This window comes from Dromiciops gliroides, chromosome 4, assembly GCF_019393635.1.
Source record: "Dromiciops gliroides isolate mDroGli1 chromosome 4, mDroGli1.pri, whole genome shotgun sequence".
In the NCBI taxonomy this organism is placed as follows: Eukaryota; Metazoa; Chordata; class Mammalia; order Microbiotheria; family Microbiotheriidae; genus Dromiciops; species Dromiciops gliroides.
In genome coordinates this window covers 324,428,138-324,446,122 of record NC_057864.1, presented here as the reverse complement: position 1 = coordinate 324,446,122, position 17,985 = coordinate 324,428,138, and the positions used below count along the sequence as shown (strand labels likewise).

The 17,985-nt window shown below is 36.1% G+C and overlaps 1 protein-coding gene across 1 annotated transcript in view; it reads left to right on the top strand.

Annotated features, from left to right (window-relative positions):
* The window catches only part of MMS22L (MMS22 like, DNA repair protein), a 174,884-nt gene that overhangs the window by 36,161 nt on the left and 120,738 nt on the right, over positions 1-17,985 (top strand). Inside the window, 2 exon segments of the mRNA XM_044004415.1 lie at positions 1,933-2,109; positions 16,938-17,000. Coding sequence (XP_043860350.1) covers positions 1,933-2,109; positions 16,938-17,000 — 240 coding nt within the window.

Here is a 17,985-nt window from a genome sequence, read left to right as displayed (position 1 = left end):
AAGAGAAAGCAAGTGGATAAAGAATGCATATGAATAAATGAAAGAAAGAAAAAAGTGTATTTCAAGCATGTATTACATGTTGGATACTGTACTATATCAGATTATTTACATGCAATTAAATGAACAACCTGCTGAATTAGTTCATTAGTACATTTACCTTGGAAAGGCACTGCAGATGAATGATGAACTGTGCTCAGAATTTAATAGGAGGAATACAATGGGCTGTCCCCCACTTTTGAGAATGTATGGCACCTTTAATGATCTCATTCATCCTCTTAATACCAGTATTCTCCTGGTGATGTTATATGCTTGTGAATCATGGAATTTTACAATCTCAGAAGACTGATCATAGGAAACTCATAGAACAGTAGAAAGAAACAAGACATTGGTAGTCAGTGCTATAAAATATATTACCAAAAGCACATATGACCACAATAAGGAAATGGGCTGATAATGTATTGAATTCAAAGGATAACAGATGAGAATGTAGCCAGAGGGTTGCACTGGAATCAGTTAAAATTTTAAAGGCCCAGAGCAAGGGCCTTTGTAAGAGGTTTTTTTTTTTGGTGGGGGGAGGGGCAGGGCAATGAGGGTTAAGTGACTTGCCCAGGGTCACACAGCTAGTAAGTGTCAAGTGTCTGAGGCCAGATGTGAACTCAGGTCCTCCTGAATCCAGGGCCAGTGCTTTATCCACTGTGCCACCTAGCTGTCCCCCTAAAGTATTTTTGGTAGAGATTTTGTGAGAGATTTTTAGGATATGTACAAGAAACCCACAAGGTAAGAAGGGATAGATGAGTTTCAGTTTGCATCAGTGTAAGTTAGTTCCCAAATCTGCGAATTTGTGGGTCCATTGAGGTGTTGATATCTATTGATACATATTAATATTCTGCTCTTTGCAGTCTCAAAATAGGGACTTTTTATCAATAAGTTTTAATTCTCTGTCATAATAATTCATGTTAAGGTTACAAAGTGTTACAAATAATCTCTGGTACATGATAGAGAAAGCAGCACTGATCTTTGGAGTCAGAAGATCTAAATTCAGTCTGGCTTCAACATTTGCTAGGTATTTGACCCTGAGTAAATTTCGTGTATCTTCCATAAATCTGTTTCTTCATCTGTAGACTGTAGACAAAAGCATTTGTATTAACTACCATTGAGAGTTGTTCTGAGGAAACCTCTACAGAAATGGGCAATAAGTAAATATATAATCATGACTAACAATAAGTCTTTTTTCTTTGTTTAGTAACCAACATTCATTTAATTTTAGTGTTCACCTATTTGCCATCTGTTTTTACAAAGTATTTGTGTTTTGAATATATATTTAAGAACCTAAATATATTTTCAACAAATTTGGGTTCATTGAATCAGTGGGCAAGTAAACTGTTATTTACAAATAAATTTCAACATTTGGGTATCTTGGGTGGGGGGCAATGGGGGTTAATTAAGTGACTTGCCCAGGGTAACACAGCTAGTAAGTGTCAAGTGTCCGAGGCCAGATTTGAACACAGGTCCCCCTGAATCCAGGGCTGGTGCTTTATCCACTGTGCCACCTAGCTGCTCCCAACATTTGGGTATCTTTAGATTAGATAATAATGCATACACTGTCTTCTTGTCTACTTTTCAAGCCGCAATTGTTGTCTTGATTTGATTTTAACATTCAGTTTTTCATTTTGTATTTAAGATGTGAGCAAAATACAGCACGTTAGCTTATGTAGTTCCTGTGCTTGCAGCCTTTTCTTCTGTGGGGGCTAGAATTTGCTTGCTTTTAAAAAAATAATGAAAACCTGTGATAATTTCAGGGCTTTTCAAAGCTACTGAATAATGAGTGGTTTGATTCGTGTTTTTATGACAATTTTATTATAAAACTCAAAATACATGAACCTAGAAGAATGTTTTAATTTAATTGCATTTGAATCACTTCTGTTTCTATAGCCCTTTTGGAAATGGATGAATAAACTACTAAAGAATCTTTTTAAGAAGCCAAATGATACAGAACGGCCTTCTATTCCTGTTGTCCCCTCCAAGGATCCACTGGGCTTTAGTTGGTGGATTATTACTCATCTAGCATCATTTTACCAATTTGACCGTAATGGAGTGCTAGATGAAAAGGTAATATCTTAATTCCTTTTGCTTTTATCTTGAAATAGTGGGCTTTAACTGTAAAGTGGATGTTTTCCCTTTTCCCATTCCCTTTCACCATGATTGTGATTGAACTGTTTTATTGTTATTTTATGTTCATTTGTGATAATCACATAGGACAGGCCTTAGACTCCTCGAGGGCAGGGATTAATTCATTTTTTGCCTTTGTATATACAGTACCTGACACATAGTGGACACTTAGTAAATGCTTACTGATTGATTCTAAAGGGCAAATATATTCGAAGTTGAAGATTCTTCCATTAGATCATAAAAAGTGCTCTAATTACAAATGTAAATATCTCAGTAAGGGAAAGGTTAATGCTTGTGAGTACTGCTGCTTGGTAAAATAATTCAGAGCCGAGGATATGGCCCAAATGCTGTGAAAGCCCCTTTACCTAATAAAAGACTGTAAGAGCCTTGGGCTGGAAGTTAAATTTATTGAGGGTTTTTGTTCTAGGTTCACCAGCCATCTAGCTGTGTGACTATAGGAAAATCAACTAATTTCTCTGGACTTTAGTTGTCTTCTATGCGAAATGAAGGAACTGAACTAGATGATCATTGAGGACACTTCAGTCTTTAAGTGATTTAGCCACAGTAGTGTCAAGCACTTACATTGCCTGGAAGGCACTGGCTTTCTCTAGACCACAGGAGGAAGGGACTGTTTCAAGAACAACTTTGAGTGAATAAGTCATTTTGACTATTATAAGTACCCAAATTAACGACAAAGGACATATGAAGGAAGATGCTATTTGCAGCCAGAGAAAGAACTGATAAATAGAAGTATGTATAGAATTATTTTGCATATATGCATATGTATATCTAATGGTAACCATCTCTTGGGTGGGGGGGGAAGGGGAAAAAAGAAATTTACATGACAAATTTATCATATTTAAAAGGAATAGCAAGTTGTATTTAAAAGTTGAGACCCTCAGCCCTCACTTTGAATCACAGTGCCATGTTCATCAGGATATTGAGGTGGTTACCAAGGTCATAATCCCAACCTTGCTCCATAATTTATGGATCTAGTGGGATGGGGAAGGTCTTCCTATTGAATCTCAAGATCATTCAGCCAAGCCCTTACTTTCTTCCTGAACCATAGCTCATTGGGACAGCAGTTCAGCTGCCTGGCTGATTGATGCCTGTTATGAGCAATGGTCCATCAGCTAGAAGGAGAGGATACAGGGGGCCCTACAACTGGAACACGAATTCAGAGGTCTGACTCTTGCCTCTCCAGGATGGATGGGAACAACAGTGAGACTGCTTGTCCTTCTCTGTCCATGGAGGTGCAGCTGTCAGGCTGCTTGGTCCCACCTCTTGGTCAGTGGTTAATGAAATAAAGGAAGGTACCTGTGACTCTGTTGTGGCCTGTTGCTCACCTAACTGGTCTATTTGGAACCTGGAAAGAAGGGATGACTTTTTTTTTTGACCAAAATAAATATTATTTTAAGTGAAAAGAGTGAAAAATTAACTGTTCTATGTCTCCCCTTATAATCATTGTGACTCTTTAGACAACTCCCTCCCTTGGCCTTAGCTCCCTTATTTACATGGTATCATCCTGTTAAAATGTAAAATCCTTAAAGGTAAGGTCTGCCTCACTTTTTTTTTTAATTATAAAAGTGTTTTTTTATTTTCCAGTTACATATAGAGATAATTTTCAACATTTGTTTTTATAAGATTTAGAGTTCCAAATTTTTCTCCCTCCCTCACCTCCCTCCCACCTTCCCCAAGACAGCAAGTAATCTGATATAGATTATATATGTATATAACATTAAACATATTTCTGCATTAGTCATGTTAGAAGAATCAGAGCAAAAAGGAAAAACCTCAAAAAAGAAAAACAATAGCACCAAAACCAAAAGAAATAGTATGGTTCAATCAGCATCTATATTCCAATGTTCTTTTTTTCCTGCATTTGGAGAACCTTTTCCATCAGAGTCCTTTGGAACTTTCTTGTACCGTTGTATTGCTGAGAAGAATCAAGTCTATCACAGTTGATCAATACACAATGTTGATGATACTGTGTACAATGTTCTCCTGGTTCTGCTCATCTCACTCATCAAGTTCATGCAAGTCCTTCCAGGTTTCTCTGAAATCTGCCTGCTCATCATTTCTTACAGCACAGTAGAATTCCATTACATTCATATACCACAACTTGTGGCTATTCCCCAATTGGTGGGCATTCTCTCAATTTCCATTCCTTGCCACCACAAAAAGAGCAGCTATAAATATTTTTGTACATGTGGGTCCTTTTCCCTTTTTTATGATCTCTTTGGGGAAAAGACCCAAGAGTGGTATTGCTGGGTCAAAGGGTATGCACAGCTTTATAGCCCTTTGGGCATAATTCCAGATTGCTCTCCAGAATGGTTGGATTAGTTCACAGCTCCACCAACAATGCATTAGTGTTCCAATTTTTCCACAGCTTCTCCAACATTTATTATTTTCCTTTTTTGCCATATTAGCCAGGTGTGAGGTGGTCCCTCAGAGTTGTTTTAATTTGCATTTTTCTAATCAATAGTGATTTAGAGCATTTTTTCATAAGGGAATAGATAGCTTTGATTTCTTCATCAGAAAACTGCCTGTTCATATCCTTTGACCTTTTCTCAATTGGGGAATGACTTGGATTCTTATAAATTTGATTTAGTTCCTGATATATTTTAGAAATGAGGCCTTTATCAGAAGTACTGGCTATAAAAATTGTTTCCCAGCTTTCTGCTTCCCTTCTAATTCTGGATGCATTGCTTCTGTTTGTACAAAAAACTTTTTAATTTAATGTAATCAAAATCATCCATTTTGCATTTCATAATATTCTCTATCTCTTGTTTGGTCATAAACTGTTCTCCTTTCCAAAGATCTGAAAGGTAAACTATTCCTTCCTCTCCTAATTTACCTATGGTATCACCTTTTATGTCTAAATCATGTGCCCATTTTGACCTTATTTATTATAAAGTGTAAGATGTTGGTCTATGCCTAATTTCTGCCATACTATCTTCTAGTTTTCCCAGCAGTTTTTGTCAAATACTAAGTTCCTATCCCAGAAGCTGGAGTCTTTGGGTTTATCAAACAGTACATTACTAAAGTCATTTATGACTGTGTCTCCTGTGCCTAGCCTATTCCATTGATCCTCCACTATTTCTTAGCCAGTCCTAAATAGTTTTGATGAATGCTGCTTTATAGTAAAGCTTCAGATTTGGTACAGCTAAGAAGGAATGACTTTTAAGAGTGAGTGACTGCAGGAGGCTTTCTTAAAGGTACATTGACACTTAACCACCACTGGCAGTCAGTGAATAGACAGCAGTGGTTCTAGAGGTAGTCTGTATAGTAACAGTGAAACCTGTTTAAGAATAAGGGAGAAGGGCAGACCCCAGTGCAGTCCTGTACAGAGCTTTAAGTGATCTCTGAGGGATAAGGGAAGGGATCTCATGGCATCAGCCAAGAATGGGAGACAATCAAGCAAGCAGTCCAGGGACTGTTAGTGATTGTTCTACCGACTGGTGCTTTCATTGTGGTTTTTATAGGATTTTTATGAGCCCCCCACCTCAAAGTGAGGAGGGAACATTTCTTTCTGAGTATCTGAGCCAATATCAGCTTTACCTTCAGATGCAGGGTGCTGGAGGGCTGCCTACTGCCCCAGCTTTGTGGCTACCTTGGCAGTGCTCTTGCTATGACCAGGTTGGCGGCCTAGCAGAGTACATTGGCAGGGGAAGCCAGAGCATGGGAGCTTTAGCAAAGCAGCTCATGTTTCCTTAGCAACTTAAACGGCATCACAAGCCAGAGTTACAAGTTGCACCCCAAATATTGGGATACAGTTTGAGACATCAGAAATTTACCCAGTTTAATAATCAAAGGATTATACAAAGAAACGTTTTCACTATACATAAGATCCTCTGATTTGATAGCTTTATTCATTTATTTATTCTATCTGCTTATTTATTTAGGTCTATACAAGCATTCTTTAATATTAGAAAAACTGCAAATATATTGTAAACTTATAAATGGACTATTATCTTGAGATCTTCTTTAAAATAGGAAGCAGGATCTGTTTAAGCAATATTTTGATGTCTTTTATGATTCAAAGAACCAAAGAAAAATGTTTAGACTTGTTGAGAGGAAGTGGAACAGTGGATAGAACATAGGATTGGAGTTAGGCCCTTGATAGCTTTGTTTAGTTTCATTAACAGGCTTTTCTTTGTTGTGAGAAGGTGAGCCAATGGCAACAGTAAGGGTTATCCTTTGAGAGTAAGTTTATGATTCTTCATTCTCATGTTTTGGGGCTCCATAAGCAAAAAGTATCTTCAAGAGTTTATCTCATTTTTCCTTTGTCGCTAAATACTATTATTCTGACCTTAATTCCTTTAAAATAAAGAATTTTGTTTTTCTTAAACTCCTTGAAAGGACCCCTTGCCTTTAATTCAGCAAACATTTATTAAGCACCTAACTCTCTTTAAAGGTACTAAGTCCATTGTTTGGTGCCATCCTGTCAGAATTAAAGGATACTTTCTTTCTGCTAGCAATTAATAATATATTTTCTAGGGCTCCATTGTAGGCACTTTTTCTTCAGATTTGTGGCCCTGTGTTTATTTTGTTAAAATGTAGCATCAAATTAAAAGAAATAAAAACAAAGCAAAAGATTTTTAAACAGACACATTCTATATCCTCAATAGTAGCCAGCTTCAATTTCTATTAATTTTTTAAACCTGAGGCAACCTTTCTATCCTCAAAGCTCTTTAAAAGGTTACTAGCACCCCACATTCACATTTGATAGTTGTTTATTACTCTAGGATTTAGTTTTTCTGGGTCTACTGACTTGAACTCAGTGAGACTGTAAGCTTCTTTTATTTATTTTTGTTTTTTGTTGTTGTTGTTGGGGTTTTTTTTGCTGGGCAATGAGGGTTAAGTGATTTTTCTCAGGGTCACACAACTATTAAGTGTCCTGTCTGAGGCTAGATTTGAACGTAGGTCCTCGTGAAGAATGCAAGCTTCTTAAGGGTATCCCTTTTATCTTTGTATTCTGAGCTCCTAGCATAGTGCTTATTAATTTCTTATTGGTTTATTGATTGAGAGCATTTAGATGTGACCTAACTGTCCTATAATTTGTGCTGGATTTACAACATCTTTTTTTATTAAGCAGACAAAGACAAGGAAATACAGTGAAATTAAATTATTTAATGACGCCTCATTTCAATTTGCCTCTGCTCCCCAGATTCTCTTCTTTGTTTCTCTGGCTCCCTTTGTGGGGCAAAGCTTGAATAATTTAATGTTCCAAGATATAGACACAAGATAAATCCAATTATTTAATGCTATCTATATACCTTACCTTCTCCACCACTCCTCTACCCTTCTTGATTCTGTGACACTGCTTCTCAGAAACTTCTTTCTATTTACTTAGATGTTATATTCCCTACTAAGGCTTATTTTTCATAAATTCCTATTGGCCTATTAGTCATCACTTCTTTTCTTTTCTTCTTTCTCTTTCTTTCTTCCTTCCTTCCTTCCTTCCTTCCTTCCTTCCTTCCTTCCTTCCTTCCTTCCTTCCTTCCTTCCTTCCTTTCTTTCTTTCTTTCTTTCTTTCTTCTTTCTGGTGAGGCAGTTGGGTTAAGTGACTTGCCCAGGGTCACACGGCTATTAACTGTCAAGGGTCTGAGGCCTCCTGACTCCAGGTCTGGTGCTCTATCCACTGTGCCACTTAGCTGCCCCCACTTTTCTTTCTCAGTGCTCACAGACCATCTGTAGAACTTGATTTCCAGAATTTTATCAGGAATTGATGTCAAGCCTATTGAGCTGTATTTTATTCATTTCTCTATCTGTCCAATAGATAATATTGTTTAGACCTGTCATTTCATTGGTGGAGGAATTTCCTAGTAAGGAAATTCAAATCCTTCTACCAATTCAGATCAGTAGTTCTGCAACATATAGACAACATATAGAGAGTTGCCTGAGATAAGTATTGAATCCAGGTCTTTCTGACTGAGTTCCTCTTTCATTGTCATATACTGCCTCTTACCTTTTTTCTCCACATTCCCTCTCCTTTTTTTGAACATCAGGATACTTGTCCACTTCTAAGCCTGCACATTCTCCAAGGCTCTTTAAAGATAAACAATAAAGTGGGGTAGCTAGGTGGCACAGTGCATAAAGCACCGGCCTTGAATTCAGGAGGACCTGAGTTCAAATCCAGCCTCAGACACTTGATACTTACTAGCTGTGTGACACTGGGCAAGTCATTTAACCTTCATTACCCTGCAAAAAAACCAAAACTAAAACAAAACAAAAGATCAACAATAGAGGCTCAGGATTTGCTTCTCCAGTTCTTTCAATATGTTAAAATGTAGTTTGTCTGGGGTAAGTGCCTTTAGGTCACTTAAAACATTTTGGCAAATGAGATAATATCTCTGAAGAATTTTATAAACCTTAAAGCATCATATAAATGTTAGCTATCCTTATTATCCTCAGCCACTTAGTCAGCAAACATTTATTAAGCACTTACTTTGTGCCAAGCACTGTGCTGTGTAAGTCCTGAGGATGCAAAAACAGTCCCTGCTTTCAAGGCACTCACATTCTAGTGGGAGAGACAACATGATCTTAGGTACATATAAGATATACGCAGAGCAGATGGAAGTAATCAGAAAGGGGAAAGCAATAGCAGCTAGAGGACCAACAAAGGCCTCCTTTAGAAGGTAGAGTCTAAGAGGAGGAGGTGAGGGCCAGAGCCTTCCAAGTATGAGCACAGCCCAGAGGTGAGAGATGGAGTGTCTTAGGCAAGCAACAGCAAGAAGGCTCACTGGGACAAGTTATCTCATATCTTGATTCCCAGGTAACCAATTTTTTTGTTCCTTTTTTTCTAGTCTGAAGATTATTCTCCTTGGTAGAGAATACAGAAGCAAGATAGGGGCTAAAGCGAATTTTACTTATCTTTCTTATTGCTGGTAATTTTCCCATCAACTCCAGTCCCTGTCATCCCTTGATCTTCATTGCTTCTGGCCTAAATGGGGAAAAAGACACGTTTTCTAATGACTCCTAAACTTATTGAAAACCTCAGCTCTTTTGGTCTTTAACTTTCCTTCTGACCTTGTTCTTATCTGATCATGGGATTTAAGAGCTGGAAGGACTTTTAAGACATGGTCTAATTCAAGAATCCTTAACCATTTTTGTTTGTGACAAGACTTTTCTGGCAGTCTGGTGAAGCCTGTAGACTCCTCAGAATGATATTTTTAAAAACCTAAAATAAAATACATAGTATTACCCAAGGAAGCCAGTCATGGTGAAATATATCTGTCTGTCTGTCTGTCTTTTTTAAATCAAGTTCACAGACTCCAGGTTAAGAACCCATGCTGTGATCCACCTTCCCTCATTTTACAGATAAGCAAATTGAGTCTCAGTTAGACCAAGTGACCTGCCCCAAATCACACAGATAATAAATGACAGTAAAAGAACTAAAATTAAACCTATGTCCTCTGACTTCAAATCTTGCACTTCTTTCTAAACTTACTCTTCCTTTATACATTTTCCATGACCTGCCTCCCGCCTATGGTATGGGACAGGATAATGGGTGGGAGAACAGCTGAAATTGCCCTGCAAGACTGTTTCTATATCAGTTTATGAGGTCTTAAGCGATTTCCTGAATGAATGGAGCAATCAGTTAACTAGAATTTAATTATGATAATTATAGCTAGAACTTAAGTAGCACTTTAAATTGGCAAAGGACTTTGTAAATATTATCTTATTTGATCATCACTACAGTTCCCTTGGACATAGGTATTATTATTATCCCTGTTTTACAGATGAAGTAACCAAAGCAGATGAAGGTTAAGTGACTTGCCCAGGATCATGCAGCTACTAAGTGCCTAAGGCTGAATTTATTGTTTTGTTTTTTTTCCTAAGGCTGAATTTAGACTCAGGTCTTCCTAACTCCAAGCCTAGCATTCTACCTACTGTATTATCTACCTGCTTTTAGTTCATTGTGAACAATGTACAAAAGACTCTGATCATGATGATTATGATGATGGTAGGTACCATTAAAGATAGCTTTTATTTATTTATTTATATTTTTTTTTTAGTGAGGCAGTTGGGGTTAAGTGACTTGCCCAGGGTCAAACAGCTAGTAAGTGTTAAGTGTCTGAGGCCAGATTTGAACTCAGGTACTCCTGACTCCAGGGCCAGTGCTCTATCCACTGCACCACTTAGCTGCCCCGATAGCTTTTATTTTAAAACAATTTTTTTCTGTTTAGAATTTTATTTTCCAAATTACATGTAAAAAAATTTTTGAACATCAATTTTAAAGCTTTGTGTTCCAACTTCTCTTCCTCCTTCCCTAACCCCAAGAACCCAAGCAATTCAATATAAATTATATATGAGTAGTCATGGAAAAACATCTCCACATTAGCTAGGTTGTGAGAGAAAACAGATAAAAACAAAACTTCAGATTAAGGAATTGTCCCAAAAAAAAAAAATGTGTTTCAATCTGTTTTCAAATACCATCAGTTCTTTCTCTGTAGATAGATTGCAATTTTCATAAGTCCTTCAGAGTTATATTGGATCATTGTTTTGCTGAAAATAACCATGTGCTTCCCAGCAGATCATCTTACACTATTACTGTTATTTTGTATACAGTAAATTTCACTCTGCTTCAGTTTATGTGGGTCTTTCCTGGTTTTTCTGATAGCATCCTATTCATCATAACTTTTATATAGTACCTTAAACTTGACAAAGAATTTTCTTCACAATAGCCCAGCAGAGTAGGTACCATATGTTTTGCTATTATAGTAAATCATCAATAACTATTTCCCTCTGTCCTATTCCCTTCCCATGATATTAACTTTATTTTTTATCTTATTTTGCCCTATTCCTCCTCAAAAGTGTTTGACTTCTGACTGTCCCCTCCCTACTCTGCCCTCCCTTTTTTCACCCTTCCCTCCTTATCCTCTTACCCTCCCTCTTTTCTGTAGGGTTAAATAGATTACTCCTCTCACTTGGGTATGTATGTTATTCCCTCCTTGAGCCCACTCTGATAAGATTAAGGTCTTTGAGATAATTATGTGTTCTAAATTTTCTTCCTCCCTCCCTCCTCAACCCTCCCTATGAAATCAAATAATTCAATATAAATCATGCATGTGCAGTTATGTAGAACATCTTCACCTCCCTTGAAAGTGTTCTGCTTTTTACTGCTCTCTCCCCCAATCTGCCCTTCCTTCCTTCCCTTCTCCCCCCCACCCCCCAATCTCCTTCCCCTCCCACTTTCCCTCAGGGCAAAAATATATTACTATACCCACTTGAGTATGTATGGTATTCACTCTTTGGGCCAATTTTGATGATAGTATGGTTAACTCACTCCCTTATTCCTTCTCCCTCTTCCCCTCCCCTCCATAAGCTTTTTTCTTGTTTCCTTCATGTTAGCTACTCTTCCCAGTCCACCTCTCCCCTTCTCCCTCCCCCAATCTATTCCAGCTACCCCTCAACCCTATTTTAAAGATGTCATTATGGGTTAGCTAGGTGGTGTGATGTTTAAAATCTAATGTTCGATAACCTCAAGCTAGCTTGCTAATTAACCAACCAGTAAAGCTTTCTGTGCTGTGTTTCTTAGATCAGAGGAGCCTGTGCCCCTCTCTGAGCTGGGGCTCCTGCTCAGGATTTCTTCCTGGTTCCCTGCTGGGGTGGGATAGCCAAATTCCTTCCATAAACACCCCTGTATTTTTCACACACACACACACACACACACACACACACACACACACACACACACACACACCCAGCCATTCATTCCTCTCACCCGACCACAAGCTTAGTTTCAGAAGATGCTTATTTAGAGGCTGGGGGTAAGTTCCTCTGGCACAGCCTGCCTGGGGTCGATGTCGGTGCAGTCATGGCGTTGGGCTCTGCTCGCAGCTCAGCATGGCCCCCTCTAAGCTGTCTTTGGCTCAAAAAAAGTCTCAGCCCGTCTTTTTGTGGGTTTTGTTGCTCCAGGGGTTGTTTTATTATTGTTTTGGGGTAATTGTGTCAGGGAGCTCTGTGCGTTTAATGTCTTTCCTCTAACATCTTGGTTCCATCCCCCCCCCCTTCCCCCCAAGATAGCTTTTGGGTTTACCAATCATTTAAAAAATATTATCTCACTCAATCCTTACAACAACCCTGAGAAGTAGATGCTATTATTGTTGCCATTTTACAGATGAGGAAACTGAAGTACATACAGAGAAATTAATTGACTTTCTCAGGATCACACAGCTAGTAAATATGTGAGGCCTGATTTAAATTCAGATCTTCTTGGCTCTTTAGATCCAGTTCTCTATCTACTATACCTAGATGCCTAAGACATAGAAAACACAGTCTTCTGATGCACTATTTGAAGAAATAGTAACTTTTAAGTGTCTAGGGTTCCAATTATTTACTTAGCAGTTAGTCGTGCCTACAGATTTGCAGGGTTTGGGGAGGATAACAGTCTATTTTTTATCATCATTAATACTGTTACTTTTATGACTAATTCAATTTAATTCAACAAGTGCTAAGCACTAATCTTTTATAGTTTTGAATTTGTTCTTTGTATTACACAGAAAAACCTAGTCAGGATCCCTTTTTATTTTTTAAACAAATAATGACATTTTTGTATTTATCCAAGTTTAAAGTCCATTTTCTTCAATTTTTTTCTAAAAAAAATATAAAAGGTTGTGTTTTTTTTAATCTTCAATTTAAAATTTCCTAGTTTTGTTATGTGGAAAGTATTTGCGTCTTAATTGAAGTGGTTTTTAATTTATTTTTCCATGGAATTATTTTCTCCTTTCCCACTTTATTTTTCTCTTTACCTTCTTCATCATGATTTTTCCCTTTTTATGTCCAGAGTTTTGAATGAGTTCTAAGGATTCCCTGTTCTTTAGTATTGTTAGTATCATCATCATCATTGTTAATGTTAAAATAATTATTAATAGTCATTATTATTATTCTTGTTATACCTTATATTTATTTAACATTTTTAACTTTTCCAAAATGTTTTCACATGAATTACCACTTTCCCCCTCTTAGCAGTCCTTTGAAATAGAAAAGATGAGTAACATGAATCACAGAAAAAGGAGGCAGCATGGTATGTTGGAAAGTACATGGGATATGAATTAGGAGAAGCTGGGTCTGAAATCTCAGCATTTTCTCTACCACTAACTTCCTAAGGAGCTTTGGGAAAGTCATTTTTACTCCTCTGAGCCTTGTTTTTATTCATCTGTAAAATGAGGGAGGTTGGACTCAATGACCTCTTAGGTATTTTTTTCCACCTGTTCTAAATTTATGATCTTCTGATTCTCTGAAAAGTTAAGGGGGTGGGGAGATACTGCTTAATGTCACTGAATCTAAATATTAGGTTAACAACATTAGAAGTCAGACAGAATATGAGAGAATTTCCTCTTTTGTATTTAGTGGAAGCAGACATATTGTAGCCCATTCTTTCAAAGAGATTAGCTTGGGTCTTGGTGATAATTGACTCATTTTGTTATCGGTATCTTGAAAATTCTTCAAATTCTATTTTTTATGGATTTAACACATCCAAGTATAAAAAGGAAATGATTATGCAGTAAACATTCTTTATTCTACTAAACAGTAATCTGGTGGAAGGAGGATGATACGAAGTAATAATGGTTATTCATATATTCTTCAGGGGGAAAAAATGCCTCTAGTCTTGTTTCATCCATGGAGGTGTTTCAATTTTTTAATGTGGACTGCTTTGCCCTAGAGGTTAATGTGAAATCTTTACATTCTAAATAGGTTTTCAGCTGTGGTTAGGGTTTTTTTTTTTTTTAATTTTATAAGTTCCCATAACTTAGACATTTTTATATATGGATTTAAACCAGAAAACTGTAGCCAATTTCTCAGTATAAGAATATAAGGAAACTTTGGTGTCTCATTTCTTATACTTTAGGTTTTAGATTTATCGTACATTTCTGTTTAATGCTTTTCTCTTCTCTTAACCCAGACCCAGAGCATGTTATCCTCTCAAAATCCTGCTCATCTATTTTAAAACCAAATGGAGTGTAAAGAGGAAAATTCACCACTTTTGAACATTGCAGGGGTCAGTTTTAACGCTGCTTTCTCTGTCCAGACCACAGAGAGAATTATTCAGGGCTAGGTGATACTCTTCTTGGAAATGTCTGAAATGACTACCAGATAAAAGATGCAAAATGTAACCCTGAAAGGAGAGTAGAGCCATTCTCCCATATAGACTAGAAATGGAGGGCAGGGGAAGATTCATTTTATTTTCCTGGTAGAGATGCAGCTTATGCAAGACCTTAGTGTGTTTCTCAGTTGTAGTTTTTATAGCAGCCTTGTAAGTACAAAACATCACTCTAAGTGGGTGGTTCCATAATAATTTTATACCACCTGAAAGTCAGTTAGTCATAATTTTACATGTAGAACAAATACTATCACTACAGAAAACTGAGTTAAAACTGCCCCCTCATTCTCTTCCCCTATAAAGGGGAATTTACAGCTGATATTGGTTCTATCCTTTATACATACTCTGTTTCGTAGTGACCCAGATGCTAGTTCCTTGGGATTAGAATGATACTTAGCTGTTTTGAATTTTAGCTTCTACATATCATCTGTCTGTTTTTCCTAGACAAGATATTTGTATTCTATCTGCAGAGTTCTAATTAGTGGAATAATGCAACTTTGGGGAGGCATTAGAAATTTTATCAATTAATACTATACCAATGGAATACAAGTATTTGACTACGAGTCAGTTCCTGGTCTACAAATTCTATTTAAATTAAACTATATACTAAATCATCCACATTGGTAGTTACCATATGCAATTATCAACTCATGTTTTTCCTTGTAAAAATGTTGATTTTTTTTTTTTAAAAGTCATTCGACCAAAAACAGGTTTGTAAAATTCTTACTGTCTGATAACTGCTAGGGCTATCATTATTTCAGATGCACAAATGGATTTTTCAAAAAATACTATTTCTTCTTTGCTAAAATGAAGACTCAAATCAAGCCACAGAGTCTTGCCTACTAAAGGTTTATGTGAAATATATTTTTAAAATAACAATTAACTTACATCAGCATCTTACTGAACCTGGGCACTACTATTTTTGTTTTTCTCACTATGTCCCATGTGTGATTCTTGCTCCTTCTTACTCTTCTTTCACTGCTTAATACTAATGTTTGCATAATATTTCTTTAGTCTGAGGTGGTCAGAGAAGTCCTACTTTGCCTTTCCAAAAAAAAAAAATGATTTAGCTGTCTCAGCTTTCTGGATTATAAACTGAAAACCAAGAAGTAAGCATGCATAATAAAAAAATAAGACCTATGAACAATTAAATCTATTTCACAATGTCCATGCAATGTAGCACACTTTGGTGAGAGGAGAGTCCCCCATCCTCTCACTCAGCCTATTTATTCTTATTTTAGACACACTTTTAATAAGCTTGACTGTCTAGTTTTTCAGCCCACAGTAGACCAGAAATAAGCAATTTAGAAGGGGGCAGAGCTTTGGGAGACAGTCATAATAGCAACAAGAAGACTTCTGACAGCAAGGGAGGAGAATGGAAAAACTATACAAAACATACATGAATTCAAAAAGAACAATAGTCTGGCTTACCTTAATATACCCTGAGTCTATAGCATAGTTTAATAATTTATGTTTATGTCAGTAAACTTAAGTCATTAAGAAACAATTGAATTATATTTATTGTAATCTAAGAATCCAAGAATGTACATGGTAATATATTCATACAGATATTTCATATTTTAGTTTCTATCACAGACTCTATCATGTTAAAATGAAACAAATATTGCTCATGGAAGGCCACATCATTGTCCAATTTATAGCCAGGTTTTAATGTGTAATCTACCTAATCTAGATCATAAGTAAATAATGACTGAAATCATCATTAGTTCCTTGCCTCATTGCATTTTGCTGTTTCAATTAAAGCAAAGAACAAAATAGTTCCTTACCTTATTTGCCTTCTGTTTTAGTAAACTTATGTTCTTTTCACCTTGAAGAGGTGAAGATAGAGGCATCAAATAAATAAATAAATAAATTTTTATTTATATATATTACATCTTCATCATGGGTTGTGTCCTAAGTCTATCTTTATCCTTTGATACAGTCCGTAGCAACATTCAGTTATAAATAACCAATAGCAAAACCCAACCATTGTGAACTGTTAAGTGTCTTGAGTTGTGACATGTACCAAATTAAATAAACTTATTTTGCTTATTTCACTGAAATTTTGTATAGATATGTTTAGAATAGAGAATGATGCAAATTAATCATTTTCTTTTGATCCAAGTGTGAAAATATCTAGTTGTTTCATAAAACATGAAAATCAGTTTGGGAGAACAATATTTCAGCTATGATCTGTACAATGTAATTGCACAGTTAGCTATTGGAAGTTTTATGTACACATTATATACATAATTATGTACATATAACGTACACATTATGTACACATTCCAATTTAATATTAGCAGAGATCAAAATGTTTCCCCCAAATTTTGTGTTATTACAAAGGTTAAATAAAATAAAACAATGAATAAATAAATCCTTACACAGTGAGGCTTATGTTTTTGTTTTAGTATAAAAACTGAAGTGGTTAATAGTTTTTTCCCTCCAATTCCGTCACCTACAAATATGACATGATAGGGGAAAATAATCAAATACGTGTAAAAATGTATCTCCCATTGACACAGCATCAAGTTTTGTGGTGGTAGAAATCTTTTAGGAAATAGTCATTTACTTTTCCTGTCCTAGTTTTGCTACTATTTAATATTTACTACTATTAAAAGTGGTGATTTATTTGATTCAATTTTTTTTCTCTTTCCAGAAACAAATTAATTCAAATTGGAGCTTTGTAGAAGAATTACTGAAAAAGTCAACTAATGTCCAGGTATGTATATTAAGTAGCAAGAATAAATATTGGCATGTTCAATTTTTTGGACATCACATAGGATACATGCACAAGAAAACACAAAACAAAGCTAGCCTTTAGTTACTGTAATTGAAGCATACAGATGTTCTTAGGTTGTTTTGTTTGTTTGTTTTTGCCAAAGTGAAGCCAGTTGTTATGAGATTAGTAACTATCCTTTAAAGATTTTTTTCTTGACACTAAGTTGTCAGATAAAGGATAAAGATAATTATCCCAGTTGGCTATTTTGACAAGACATATTCAAAATAAGGGCTAGATGCTTAGAAACTGTAAGCCATACATTGAATGTGTGGATATCAAGTCTAGGAGACATGATGGGCGAAGATAGTGGCATTGAAAATTCAGCTATATCCTCATCACAGCAGGAAGGTGACTTGCCTTGCTGAGCAATTTGTCTTACAGGCTTGAATCATACTCTTACTGATAAGGTTCTAGTTTCTGAGCACTCATTTCATACCTTATCATTTTTCTTTCTGCAGAGCTGTTAATGCAGTGCTTCATGGCCCAGAGGTCAGACTTGACCTCCTTTTAAAGTGGTTTTAAATATGCTGTTCATCACATTTTTAAACATGTTGCATTGTAGCTCTGTAAATTTGTTCTGAATTTTCATGGTATAAATTGCCTTTTGTGTAATGCCTTTGAGAAAATTAAGGAAACGAATCTTGGTTTGCATTTGGGGAAGAAATTATTTAGCCACTAAGACATAAGACTTTTAAAAATTTCTGAGAGAAATAAAGCAGAAATGTGGCAGTTAATAGACTATTTTCAACCAGTGCATTGAAAACGAATTCTGTGAAACTCACTCAGTTTAATAGCTTATTTTGAGACTTTTGAGACTCCTCTTGGATTGTATATGTAAATTCTTTAAAAAATTAATGTTTCACTAGATGAGTATATAAGTATATTTAGTTATAACACAGATCTATTAATTTTGTAGGTGAGAGCT